At 50.6% G+C, this 14,032-nt stretch overlaps 1 protein-coding gene across 2 annotated transcripts in view; it reads left to right on the forward strand.

The window, feature by feature from the left end:
- The window catches only part of LOC139763502 (uncharacterized), a 182,565-nt gene extending 168,827 nt beyond the window's left edge, over positions 1–13,738 (forward strand). For both annotated transcript variants that reach the window (XM_071689633.1, XM_071689632.1), the window contains 5 exons: positions 1,693–1,806; positions 3,116–3,235; positions 9,270–9,436; positions 10,566–10,830; positions 11,454–13,738. In XM_071689633.1, coding sequence (XP_071545734.1) covers positions 1,693–1,806; positions 3,116–3,235; positions 9,270–9,436; positions 10,566–10,830; positions 11,454–11,482 — 695 coding nt within the window. In that variant the 3' untranslated portion in view covers positions 11,483–13,738. The remainder of the gene's footprint in view (positions 1–1,692; positions 1,807–3,115; positions 3,236–9,269; positions 9,437–10,565; positions 10,831–11,453) is intronic.
- The last annotated feature ends 294 nt before the right edge of the window (positions 13,739–14,032 follow it).

Consider the following 14,032-nt stretch of genomic DNA (forward strand, 5'->3'; position numbering starts at 1 on the left):
GGAGGCTAGACAAGTGTCTCACCTGACACAAGACCCACAGACACACACACACACACACAACATTCACCTCTCATCCCCCACTCTCCTCCCCTCCACACACGCGCCTGCTCCTCCTCCTCACACGCGCGTATGGCCACGCTCCCCCATCGGCAGTGGCCACCTGCTGGATAACGCAAGGGGGGGAATACAGAGCACATCAGAGGGTTTATTCCCGCGGGTTTTTTTTTTTCTCCTCACTCCTGACCTTCCGAGAGAACATGTACAGGGGAGGCAAAAACCTGTCTCCACTCCGTCATGCCGCCCTACCCAGTCCGCTCCTGGTCCGCGCCACAACCTCTTCGTCAGCACACAAGGCGGTGACGTCGATCCAACAAGTCCCTCATGATGACCTGTTGTCGTGAGGACGCAAGCGCGCGCGCGCGCCCCCGTCTGCGAAAGACTTCCGGAGCTCATTTGCAAGCGACGGCGCCTGCAGTACCTCAGCCACCCGCCGGAACCTGTTGCCCTTGAAGGTGGTGTCACACTGGCTTGGTGACCTCGTGGCTCGGTGGGGCCCCAGACTGGGCTCGATCCTCACCGCTTGTGAGTAAAGTACGCAGTTAAGGGTTAGGGTGTATGGGTCTGGCAAGCCGCCGGGTCAGTGGTAAACAGTACGGGACTTCAACCATACGGTAGATGACCCCCGACCCTATCCCCCTCGGGTCAAGATAACGCTTTATTCCTCGCCGACACGTAATAAGAGTCGAAGTGTGTGTTGGTGGCGAAAACTTCTGTCGTGGCTTTCCCGGTCGACACCCGACCGGAGGCGAGGGTGTGGCATGCGTCCCAGGAGGAGCAGCAGTGGTAGTGAGGGAGGCACGACCACCCCGCAAGAATCCGTCTGGTGCACGCACCTGCAGTCTTGGTCGGCCCCGTGAGAGCAACACTGATGAACACACACCTTCAAGGACAGAGTCACGACAAGTTTTCGGCGTCGACAATTTTACCGATGACAAGCGCGCGAGTTCGTGTGTGGTGTTTTTTTATTGTTATTATTTATCTTCAGTTCCCGTTCGTATCTCGTTCTTTATAATAATACGACCCCCTCTGTAATTATGCCACTTATGAATAAGTCGAGACTAGTCCCTTAACCTTGAGGTTGAATTAGATTGGCTTTTGGAAATAAGAAAAAGAAAAGGTCGTTTGATCGTCACAGATGTTGACATTAGATGACTCCATGACTGATTTCCTCTCTATGAACCATAATTGTGGACTCTCTATGAACCATAATTGTGGACTCTCTATGAACCATAATTGTGGAGACGTTTTTTTGTGGATCCTTCGCCACTTTTGTACACTTAACAGATGTGGAGACTTGCCTGTGACTCCCATTAACAGCGTCCCGGGTGACGTACCGGGGCGTCGAGACTGGTTTTTGTGGATCCACAAACAGTTCCCTGTTTAGATGGCAAACGGTCAGACTTGTGGCCGACCAGGGTCCTTTAAAATTGATCCATGTTTTTTGCCCTTAGAAAATTAGACGCGTCTTTTTAAAGTCCCCCCTTTTTTTTTTTTTTTTTTTTACATGGCGGGGGATGGGAGGAAGAGGGTGTTTATGGACATCTATCAAACAGTTTCGTGTTTATATTTTTGTTGTTTTCCTGTATTGTGGATCCGTTAACTGATTTCTTTTGTTTGCTTTTCTCCGTCCAGATGTGGAGACTTGCTCGAACTTCGAGACGCCCTTCCACACCATCTCCACCTGCAGGGGTGTGTCCGAGGTCATCCACGACGGATCCTGCGAGAATAAGATTACCTGGAGCAAAGGTGAGTAATCGTGACCTCAGAGTGGGTCATCTGGGACGAGGAGGGGGCTAGGGTGAGTACCCATGGACTCAGGGTGAGTCATCTAGGACGAGGAGGGGGCTAGGATGAGTACTCATGTGCTCAAAGTGGGTCATCTGGGATAGGAAGGGGGCTAGGATGAGTACCCATGACCTCAGGGTGAGGCATCTGGGATAGGAAGGGGCTAGGGTGAGTACCCATGACCTCAGGGTGGGTCATCTGGGATGAGGAGGGGGCTAGGATGAATACCCATGGACTCAGGGTGAGCCATCTGGGGTGAGGAGGGGGCTAGGGTGAGTACTCATGGGCTCAGGGTGGGTCATCTGGGATGAGGAGGGGGCTAGGATGAGTACTCATGGGCTCAGGGTGGGTCATCTGGGATGAGGAGGGGGCTAGGATGAGTACCCATGACCTCAGGGTGAGGCATCTGGGATAGGAAGGGGCTAGGGTGAGTACCCATGACCTCAGGGTGGGTCATCTGGGACGAGGGGGGGGCAAGGGTGAGTACCCATGGACTCAGGGTGAGCCATCTGGGATGAGGAGGGAGCTAGGGTGAGTACCCATGGACTCAGGGTGAGCCATCTGGGATGAGGAGGGGGCTAGGGTGAGTACTCATGGACTCAGGGTGAGCCATCTGGGACGAGGAGGGGGCTAGGATGAGTACCCATGGACTCAGGGTGAGTCATCTGGGATAGGGAGAGGGCCTAGCATGGGTGGGTCTCCCTTGGTTACAGAACAAGGGCGAGTCAGACTAGATTGTTCGGAGTCAGGGTGGATATCCCAGGCCTGCTAGGGAGTCTTAAGGATGAGTCACATTGGGGCGGAAAGGACCAGGAATCAGTGCCTGGCTGGTCAGGGTGCATTAGTTTAGGACGGCGGGGATCGAAGGGTCGGCACCGAGCCCCTAAGGGCGCAAGGCAGAGCCACCCTAGATATAAAGAGAGCAAGGGTGTGGCCTTTAAGCGGAAGGGAGAATCCCGGAAGACAAGGGAGGGTCAACTGTAGCAGGAGGGAATGTGGACGGAGGAGCTGTGTTGGGGTTATAAGCAGGGAGCTGAGAAGGAGGGGAAAAGTAGGAGGAAGGGGGAGTTAAAGAAGCAGGGAGAGGGAGTGGCAGGCGTGTAAGGGAGGAAGGGGGGAAGATGTGAGTGTTGGCAGGAGGTGCAGCTGTTCCCAGGGTGGTGAGGTAATCAGGAAGGGAGGGTCAACTGTAGCGTTTTTATACATTATTTTTGTTGTTGTCCTGTTACGTCGTGTTGCCACCTCCCAGCGTCATGTGTCGCCCTTGCAGGGTCCATGTGCGACGCCGTCTGCGAACAAGGCTTCGGTTTCTTCGACGAACCCGCCCCCAAGTACTCCTGCGACGCCGGCGGCCAGTGGGCCCCATCCGGCAAGGCCCCAGAGTGTTACGGTAAGTCCTCCGTCAGTAGGACTCCTCCGGCAGGACCCCATGTAGTGTTACGGTCAGTCCTCCGTCAGTAGGACTCCTCCGGCAGGTTCCCATGTAAAGTTACGGTAAGTTCTCCGTCAGTAGGACTTAGGACTCCTCCGGCAGGGCCCCCAGAGTGTTACGGTAAGTCCTCCGTCAGTAGGAGACCCTCCGGCAGGAGCCGAAGGTGCTACGGAAAGTTCTCCTGTGTTGTGCCGCTGCTACTGAAGTCTCTCTCTCTCTCTCTCTCTCTCTCTCTCTCTCTCTCTCTCTCTCTCTCTCTCTCTCTCTCTCTCTCTCTCTCTCTCTCTCTCCTGAACCTCACAGTGGCCTAGGACGCCCCCACCTTCACCACTTCCACTCGTGCAGACTCCTGCCGTGGGATGAATCCAGTGGGTACGACATTTGGACGCCGTTGGTGGAAAGTCCACCCCACCCCCCTCCGCGCCACCTGCCTGACGTATGATAATAGATCCGCTTTCTGCGCTTTGAGGCTATGGTCCGCAAAAACAGAATGGCACGTTTGAGATTCTGGAGTAATAAGTGTTGTTGTTTGGGAAGAGAGAGAGAAAAAAGACTGGAATATCATGTTTGTGGAGAGGATGACAGGTGTGGCGAGGTGTCAGGTCTACTGGTGTCGAAGCAGAGTTGACCCACTCGGTCAGGGGTGTGTGTGTGTGTGTGTGGGAAGTTTCACATCCAGCAGGGCACACGGTGTGCCCAACGCTACCGCTCAATACCACAGCTTCTACTACCACAGCTGCTGCTGCTCAACCACCACAGCACCCTACCACTATCACCACAACTCCCAGAATCTTTCCTCCAACTGTTGCCACCACCACCACACCACACACACCCCACGCGCTCATGTAGGTTATGGACGTGTGTGTATGAAACCCTCCACGGAAGTGTTACTTTCCCATCGCCTCTTGTCGCCTCCTCACTCCTGACATTATACAACACGTTTCCTCTCTCCTTCCCTCGAGGTCGCTTCTTTTTCTTCCCTCCCTCTCCAGACCATCCGCTCTGGAGGGTTTTTTTTTTTTCTCCTTTTCAGTATCGATATTATCTTTACATCTGTGCCAGGCATCTTCACTCGCTCAGACACTTGGCTGCCTTGGACTGAAATGTAGTTTGTGGTGCTGAGGTACTGTGAGCAGTGGTTTAGGCCAACGTCTCTCAAGTGTGTATGGTTGGTGTGGGAGCTGAGGGGCTGGGGCGGGTGGTTTGATGAGTGGTTGATGTGGTGGTTGAAGGGTTTTGGTAGATGACTGTGGTTGGTGTGGTAGATGAAGGGTTTGTGGTTGGTGTGGTAGATGAAGGGTTTGTGGTGGTTAACTGGTAGATATGATGGGTGGAGGGTTTTTTTTTGGGGGGATGACTGGTTTGTGTGGTGGATGAAGGGTTGTTGAGGGGTTGGCGTTGTAGGTGGACGGTTGTGGTGGTTGAGTGGTTGGCGTGAGAGTTGAGGAGGGAGGGAAAAGAGTCGAGGTGGTTGGTGGTAGTCATTAAGGTAGTTCGGGTCAGTGGAAGTGAACCAAGTTCGTCGTGGTCACCTGCTGGCGAACACCCGCTACTTGAAGAAGGACACATGATGGCTCTCCCCTCGAAGATTGTCTACACACACACACACACACACACACACACACACACACGATTGACCAAGTGGGCACCCTGCCAGATATCTACCATCCCCCGGGGGGGACCACCACACCTCCACCTCCCACTCTTAGCCCACCCTTCTCACTTCCGCAGGTTCCCGGCGGCCGATCATCTTCCTCTCTCTCTCTCTCTCTCTCTCTCTCTCTCTCTCTCTCTCTCTCTCTCTCGCCACCGTGCATTCTCAAAGATGCGCCTCGCGCCAGAGTACGGCAAGCTGGCCCAGGTCACTTCCAGACACCTGCCATGTTTTCTTTTTTGTTTTCATCATCTTTCCCTCAATTTACAGAACGTCCTTAGTCGCGGCTCCAGCTGGGTCCTTTTTTTTTACGGTGCCACATTTACATGACAGGACGTCATGTAAATGCTCCAGTAGCTTGTCACGCGTTGTTTACATTACGAGACTGGCGTGTGTTTACCGCCGTCTGCGCGTCCACTTGACCACTGGCTGAAGGTCGCGTTTTCTTTTCTTTTCTTCCCCTGGTACGTTAGGGAGTCCCAGGGTATGCCATGGCTTCTCTCGCCCTTGCTCCACAGTCACACACAGAGCTTGCATCCAAAGCAGGTGTGAGGGAGGAGAGGAGAGGAGAGAGAGAGAGGAGGTGTGGGGAAGGAGGAACCAGGCAGCAGTAGTTGGCAGCCCTGGGCGGCCGGTTGGCGGGTCAAGCCGAGCGCTCGGCTGGAAAGTGAACAAAAACAAACCAGTTGTGAAGGTGGCCGGCCCTGTGACCCACTCCACTAACTACGGCTTCTCATTTGACTTGTGCCTCCGCCTCTAGTGGGGGCGCCCTCCCTCCTAGCCCTGGTTCCAAGTTTCACTCTGGGAATCAAGGCGGAGAGAGGGAGGGAGTAGCTTGCTTAATTTCACGCGATTGGAGCATTATTTTTACCGTTTATCTGAACTACTGCTTCGATAGTTCCGGATCTCAGGTTTTGGATCAAGTGGTTGTGATTATACGTAACATATGTTGAGGCTGGCGATTGACTGTGATCTGAAAGGTCATTGGCTTCTCTGAGCCATTGGGGTTCTGGCATTCGACCCGTGTGACACGGGGGGTTTGTCATACGACGTGTGGACATCTCCGGCACTTTCGAGTGAGTTCCTCTTGAGCTTCCAGCATGATCTACACACCGCGCCGGGAGGGTACCCTTGGGAAAGAGGGACAAGGGCCCCGTGCCAGAGACTACACCAGGCCAGCCTTGTCGCAAAAGAGGGACCAGCCGGCCGGCCAGGTCATTGCATAACTGGCATGTCACCAGCCCGACTCCTGTCGCGGGTTCTCATTTGATTGCATCGTCGCCCCCGAACCTTGGGTCGGTCGTATCTTTTATTGTCGTGTGATTCCGCGGCCTCAGACCATTAATCACAGACGAGTGGTGATGGATGGTGGCCACTGAATCTCACGGGACGATCACTCAACCTTCGTTTTGCATCCTGTTGAGGAATATTCATCATGCGCTTCTGGCCTTTCACAGTGCCTCTCTGTCCTGCTTGTCTCTCTTATCTCTCTCTGAATTCCGATCATCAGTCACGGCGCGCGTTATCTCTGGCTCCTCAAGGCAAGGGAGTGGTGATAACCTTTGCGTCTGGTGGCCTCAGGGTTCCCCTTATCTTGTCCCGAAGGCGAGGCGCCGAAGGACCTCCTGCTGTTAGTCCTAGACCACATGACCCCCCTCGTCCACGTCTGTCACTGGTCGCACTCCGCCTCCAACACTCACTTTCACAGATCCGTTATATGTACACACACACACACACACACACACGTATATATATATATATATATATATATATATATATATATATATATATATATATATATATATATAAACATACATACACACACACAGAGGCACTGTAGCATACACAAGTTCAGAAAGTTATAAGGTCGTAAAGAAAGTTTTGAGATATGGGTCACCACGAGTGCACACCTCCCTCCCCGTACTGTTCAAACAGGTAATTTACACACACACACACACACACACACACACACACACACACACACCGTGGTGTTCCTCAGGGCCTCTTGTCTCTCTTGCCTCTCGTGAGCGCTGTGGTTAGTGTCTCGTCTCACCCTCATGATGAGTAGAGCTGACCGACTTGTGATGGTGCCTTTATTGCATAGCGACCCCGTACTCAACTGTCACGGACGGTTCTTCAGGTCCTTTGGCGTCATGGGCGAGTTCCTGCGCTGGTCGTAATGATGGTTTATAGCCCACGATGGTCCCCATACGTCAGGCCTCAGTATGTGCCTCCCTTAACCTCACCATCTTTCGTCGCCTCTCCTGGTGGGGACGAAGAAAGCGAACTTGTCTTTCCGTCTGAGGTCACCTTACCTGACCTCACTTGCTGACCCCCCCACCTCCTTCTCCCGAGACCCAGTCACACAGTTCTCATGATAGCCTTCATGGCTTCATATTCTAAAATGGGTAAAAGAATGGATTCCTTTACCGTCGTAGACACTGGGTTTCTGTGGTGGTGTTCCTGGGGGCCAGGTGCTGGTTCCCAGTGAGGTAGTGAGCCCAGGGTAACGTGCCGTGTCCAGCGGCCAGTGCACCGACGGAACCCAACTCCCATACCAGAGAGAAGGCTTATTCCACACCCGGCAGCTACACATCTGCTTTTTAACCCTGTTGTTCTCATCCTCTTGCGCCCTCTTGCTTCCCTGCCTCTACGCCTGCGTCCTCGTCTCTCTCGAGCAGCGTAGGTGGCCAGGCAGGTGCTGGTGTGATGCTCCACGCTATGGAGAGATCTGACACACTTGGCAGCGGAACTGAGCCATGTTAGCTTCTGGTTTACTGACGAGTGGAGGTGGGCGGGAGAGATGGACGACTGTGGGGGCCTCCTACCCAAGTCCTCCCTCCCTCCTCGGTAGGCCCCGCGTGTGTGATCAACGCACACGCTGGATGCGACAGTGCCGACGACGCCCTTCCTCTGTACGCAGTATGGGCTGAGTACTTCGCAGGCCCGCTGGCCACGCCCCGTGAGGCTTAACTTCACGCGAGGTCGCCATTCCCGGAGCGCGCGGGTCGTCTTGCTTCCAGTGTGTCTCGATAACTCATTTCCGCTCCCGGTCTGGTCCCCGCAAGACGAGGTCACGCCGTGATGCCACTCCTCCTCCGTATCTGGTGAGCACCACCGGGTCTCCTACCGGAACGCCTACCTCGGCGACCCTGCCTCTGACCTTCCCTGACCCTCAGATAAGGCCGGAGTCTCGCAAGTCATGGGTTATTGTTGCACTGCGAGACTGTATATATATAGCATGGCCTGTGACGGGTCATGGTGATGGGCTGTATTCCCGCGTGATGTTGGCGATACAGTAGGTGTCCCGTTTCCCTGGCTTACCCAATGAATTGTGGAGGAGTATGATTCTTCGTTCCTCACCTGCGAAACGTGTGTTGTTATCGCAGGTTCAAGGTGATGGCGAAGAGGGGTGGTGGTGGGTGGTTCCGCAAGGCTGGTAGTTGTTCCTCACGGATTTTGAAGGCTGTTCTGCATATGCCCCATTACGTGTGTAAGCGTGGCCTTTCTCAGGATTGATCTTGTCTCACGAAAACATTTTTTTTTTCTTGCTCTGTCACTTCTGTTCCCACTTTCTACGTCTCTTCTTTTTTTTTTTTTTTTCCTTTTACAAAGTTGTTAAACCTGTTACTCTGGTCGTTACTTTGGGGTTGAGTGAGTGGCTTGTGGCCCACATACCTCGTCTTGTCTGAGTTTTTAACACACGTTGCTCACCCACCCTGACTTCCTCTCCAGCTTCGCCTACGTCAGTAAGTACCTCACCACCCACGTGTCGTATATTCAAGTCGCAGCCAGCCTCTGTTCCCCTAGTTTCTGGACCATTGGTGTAAGTCAGTTTTTTTTCCTGAACCCGACATGGCCCGTGTTTGCACCCTTAACCTCCCTCTGGCAACAGTTTTATCCCCACTTCTTTAACCGCCCCACTAGTCCACACCGCGAGAGGTGCGTATCACACCTCCACACACCCACACACCCTCGTAAATGTCCTTCCCACCCTCCCCCACTAAGGTACTCCCAGCCTCACTCTTAATGCATGTTCCTTCCCTCCCCCACTGAGGTACTCACAGCCTCACCCTTAATGCGTGTCCTTTCCTCCCCCACTGAGGTACTTCCAGCCTCACCCTTTATGCATGTTCCTTCCCTCCCCCACTGAGGTACTCCCAGCCTCACCCTTTAATGCGTGTCCTTCCCTTCCCCCACTGAGGTACTCCCAGCCTCACCCTTTAATGCGTGTCCTTCCCTTCCCCCACTGAGGTACTCCCAGCCTCACCCTCAATACCCCGGCAGTTCGTGGCAGCACACGCCGAACTCTAAGCCTGTTCTCCCTCCTCCTTGCAGAGATCGTGCCCGTGTTCTCGGCCAACCTGCAGTTCAAGATCACCTACAAGCGCGCCAGCATCGAGACGCTGCAGCACCAGTTCGACGGCCTCGTCTACAAGTACAACGACATCTTCTGCCCCTACCCCGAGGAGTGCGGCATCGGCGACCTGCAGATCAGGAGCGCTGTGAGTCCTCCCGCCAACTGGTGTCTTTGCTGGGGCTGTCGGTCGAGACTGCCACTGGCGCCTCTGCCACTCCTCCTCCTCTTGTAGTTACTCTTCCTCCTCTTGTAGTTACTCTTCCTCCTCTTGTAGTTACCCTTCCTCCTCTTGTAGTTACTCTTCCTCCTCTTGTAGTTACTCTTCCTCCTCTTGTAGTTACTCTTCCTCCTCTTGTAGTTACTCTGCCTATTATTCCGAGTACGTCAGCCGCTGATGGTGTAGCATGTCAGCCGCTGATGGTGTAGCACGTCAGCCGCTGATGGTGTAGCATGTCAGCCGCTGATGGTGTAGCACGTCAGCCGCTGATGGTGTAGCACGTCAGCCGCTGATGGTGTAGCACGTCAGCCGCTGATGGTGTAGTACGTCAGCCGCTGATGGTAACCCACGATGCCTTTGATCCTCACCAGGCGGCTTCTTCTGACTCTCCCGCGTCTGTCACTGCTTTTCTTTTCACTGCTGATCGTCTTAGTCTTCCAGTAGCACCACTGCCTCTTCTACTACTGCTGATGGTAATTTCTTCTCTTTTCCCTATTCCTTCAGCGGGCATTACTTTCCCTCATTTTCCCACCAGTAGTCTGGAGGAAAATGCTTGGGTTTGCTTCCGTTTCCTGCAGCTAACTTGGTGCCGTATGGGCTGGAGGAACTGGCCTCTGTTCTCGTGACTCTTCCACCCATTCACCAGTGACACAGGCCTCCTTAGGCACGTAGGTTGCCTCTGGTTTATTTAAGAAAGGCACAGTGCCCTCTGCGTCATCATCATATCATTAGGCTTAGTGAACCCAACCTGATCAGGCGTAGATATAAAGCTCCCCTCCCTCACTCCCCCTCAGAACCTAGCCTCCTCCATATCTTGGTGTTCGTGAGCCGCTTTTCAGTACAGTGTTGTGGTAAGATGGGTCGCTCACAACTGTAATGCCACCACGACCCAAAGGAGTTATCACCCCATCTCTGTAGCAGTCCTCGAGTCGTGTTATTGAGAGGGACACACACACACACATAACTCCCGCCACCCACCCACCACCTCACTCTTATGAACCATATGTTGCCGCTCGAGGTCTGATTCTTTTTCCCCATCCTCCTCCTCCCGCAACAGCTTAACGACGAGGGCAGCAAGATGAGCGAGGTGATCATCACCATCGACACGCCCGTGTACAACATCACCGACCAGGTGGGCTTCATCGACCTGGTGCGAGAGGCCGTCATGACCGTGACGGACGACAACGCCTTCATGACGCTGATCGACTACGACAACATCGCCCTCGTGCTGCCGCAGAAGATCGAGAGCGACTTCAAGGCCCTGCCCCAGCTCTGCTGCCACAACTGCCCCGACAGCCACGCCTACAGGCTCGGCAACTGCGGTGAGTTCCGTGGAGTTCTTAGGAGGACCTCCTCCTCCTCTTCCTTCTTCTCCCCCTCCGCCTCCTTGTTCTCCTCCTCCGCCGCCTCTCCTGCTGGAGTTGTAGACAGCTTGAGGTGGCTCTTTACCCCCCCCCCCCCCCCACGTCTTTTGATAACACGGACGACCCGCCCATTTTTAATAGGAAGTATCCAATTTTACATGCGAATGGCGAGGCTTGGATAAGCACTGAAGCCTTTCACATAGATCAAAGCCATCCCGGTCGTGTTATATGTACTCATAATAAGACTTCAGCCTGACACTCTTAATCTACAGAATATGGTTCATTTTACCGTCATAGTCGTCGGTAATGAATGTGAGATGATGTTCGCTCGTGTTCAGGAACCAGATCGCTAAGTCTATTATGTTCGGAGATGACTATTTATGTGATGAACTATGTAATCACATCGTTACTGATATGTAAGGGATGAAGGCAGCCATACCTGCATGATACCAGTCATCAGTTGAAGTGATCGTGTAGAAACCATGATTATAATTCTTTCTTGTTTTGTTCTTAGGTTGAGATTGTGAAATGCTAAGATGTATTTTTCGTACCCTGATTTTTTGCTTCCATTTCGTCCACAGTGCGATGCCCGACGGCGGAGTGTGTGTAGGGAGCCGTGTTCCCTGGCTCACCACCACCACCCCCTGCAGTACCTCAGCCAAATCGCGTGCTTCCCAGCGCCTTCATCATGTAGCCAATCACACGTGTCTTCAAGCACCGTCCGGTGCCGCTCCGCGCCCTTCGAAGTCGCGGAAGCACCCGGGCCAGGCCAAGCCCATCCTCAGCTGCCTCGTTCTCCAGTACTGAGCAGCTGATCTCTCTTCCTCCTCCTCCTTCTCCTCCTCCCAAAATAAACAGCTGGTGCAATTAACCCCTTTCTTCCCCCCCTCCCTCACACTTGACACACTTCAGCAATATTATGTCTTAAGGCAATATTACGGTGAGGGACAGCGTCAAGCCAAACCGGTGACTTTTACGTAGTAGCTCAAACGCCTCCAGTAAACTGAGAATGGAGGGAAAAAAAAAGGTATTTTGTATTATTTATATATCATTCCTGCTAATATGATTGTAAACACCAACACATATACATCACCTGTTGCAGAATGAAGCCAATACCCATCCGTCCAGAGTTTATATATATATATATATATATATATATATATATATATATATATATATATATATATATATACATATATATATATATATATATATATATATATATATATATATATATATATATATATATATATATTGTCCGGACACGCCCGCCCCTCCTTCCCCACATATTGACACACGTCTCCTAACATCATTTTAACCGTGTTTTATCTTCCGTTCCATTAATAATTATCCCTATTATATTTCCTGCGTAAAATTTCCCCCCTTTTCTTTCCCTTGCCAGTCCCATCCACATATAGCCCCTCCTCTTCTTCCCCTACCCCACCTCTCCCTTTTTTTTTTTTTTCTAACTTGTTTTTAGCCATATGTGACTCATTTTTTTTTTTTTTAAACTAACGTTGTGTACGCAAATGTACTAAATATGTACAGTTACTCTTATTACTCCCATTACACATCCCTCCTCTCCTCTTCCCTCCTGCCTCCCTCCCTCCCTCTTCCCTTCCATTCCCTCCCCGTGCCACCCCAAGTCAAGCAGACGAGACGCTTCCTTAGGTAGTGTGAAGATAAAAGAAAAGAATCGTAAAAAAAAAAAAGATGAATAATTTACATACACGAGAAATTGGAATGTGTGTATATGTTGTAACATTTTTTGTCCATGGCTTTCGTCTCTTTCGGAAAGAAAAAAAAATATATATATATATTAATGAAGTTTTTTCAGATTTTTTTGTTTGAATACTATTTTTTTTTTTTTGTGCTATGTTACAGACGCTGGTCTGTACTTCACGCATACTGTGTCAATAACTGTACTGAGTCATTTATCTCTCAGTATTCTATTAGCATAAGTTGTTATTTAAAGAATAATAGAATTAGATGTAAAATTTGAGTAGCTGTATAGAGCATGTACTATTTCAACAAAAAAAAAAAAATTGATACACGATTTCAGGAACATGAGATTTCAGTGCCTTATATTCATATGAATAAGGTATTGAATCCTACCCTCTTTTTTTTTATTATGATACCAAAGGGGAATGTATATTTTCTCTACGCGATAGCATTCAATTCCCTCCCTCCGGACCGGATGATGGATTTGAATCCTTTATATCACCATCCGGATGGTGGATTTGGATCCCTTATGTCGCCATTCGGATGGTGGACGTGGATCCCTTATATCGCCATTCGGATGGTGGACGTGGATCCCTTATATCGCCATTCGGATGATGGATTTGGATCCCTTATATCACCATCCGGATGATGGACTTGAATCCCTTATATCACCATCCACATAATGGATTTCAATCCCTTATATCATCATCCGGATGGTGGATTTGACTCCCTTATATCACCATTCACATAATGGATTTCGATCCCTTATATCACCATCCGGATGGGGGATTTGAATCCCTTATATCACCAAAGATGAAATATCGTATCCCCTTGTGACTATGCGAGGTTGTCAGCGACGCGAACACCCTGCAAGGCATTGTAAGGCTCATCATTTATAGGAAAAGATGTACTATATTGCAAAAGTGTTCTGGTCGCTGATTTCCCCATTTAACATCTCATATATATATATATATATATATATATATATATATATATATATATATATATATATATATATATATATCCTCCCACTCTCTCTAAACACACTGACATGTTAATTTTAGTTGTTACGTGTGAATGTTGACCATTGTATATACCTTGTATATTTTACATAAGATACCAATAAATGTTTCTTTCTACGAAATTTTCTTATTTTTCTCCCAAAATTTTAAAAAATTCCATCTGTGTGTGTGTGTGTTTGTCTACGTTGAGATTTGACACTAGATTTTGGGAAAATATGGTAAAAGAAATACATGTTGGGTGCATTAAAAGTGAATTATTATTTATGAAATATAAGTTAAGTAATATTTACAATGGTGACGTCAATTCTGACCCTGGTGTTACCGGACTTCACCTGCATGTGGTTACCCCAACGAGCGAAAGGAAAGTCACATTGGGTGAGGTTTGTATCAGCTGAAGCCAGCGAGAGAGAGAGAGA

The sequence above is a fragment of the Panulirus ornatus genome, chromosome 47, assembly GCF_036320965.1.
Source record: "Panulirus ornatus isolate Po-2019 chromosome 47, ASM3632096v1, whole genome shotgun sequence".
NCBI classification, from domain to species: Eukaryota; Metazoa; Arthropoda; class Malacostraca; order Decapoda; family Palinuridae; genus Panulirus; species Panulirus ornatus.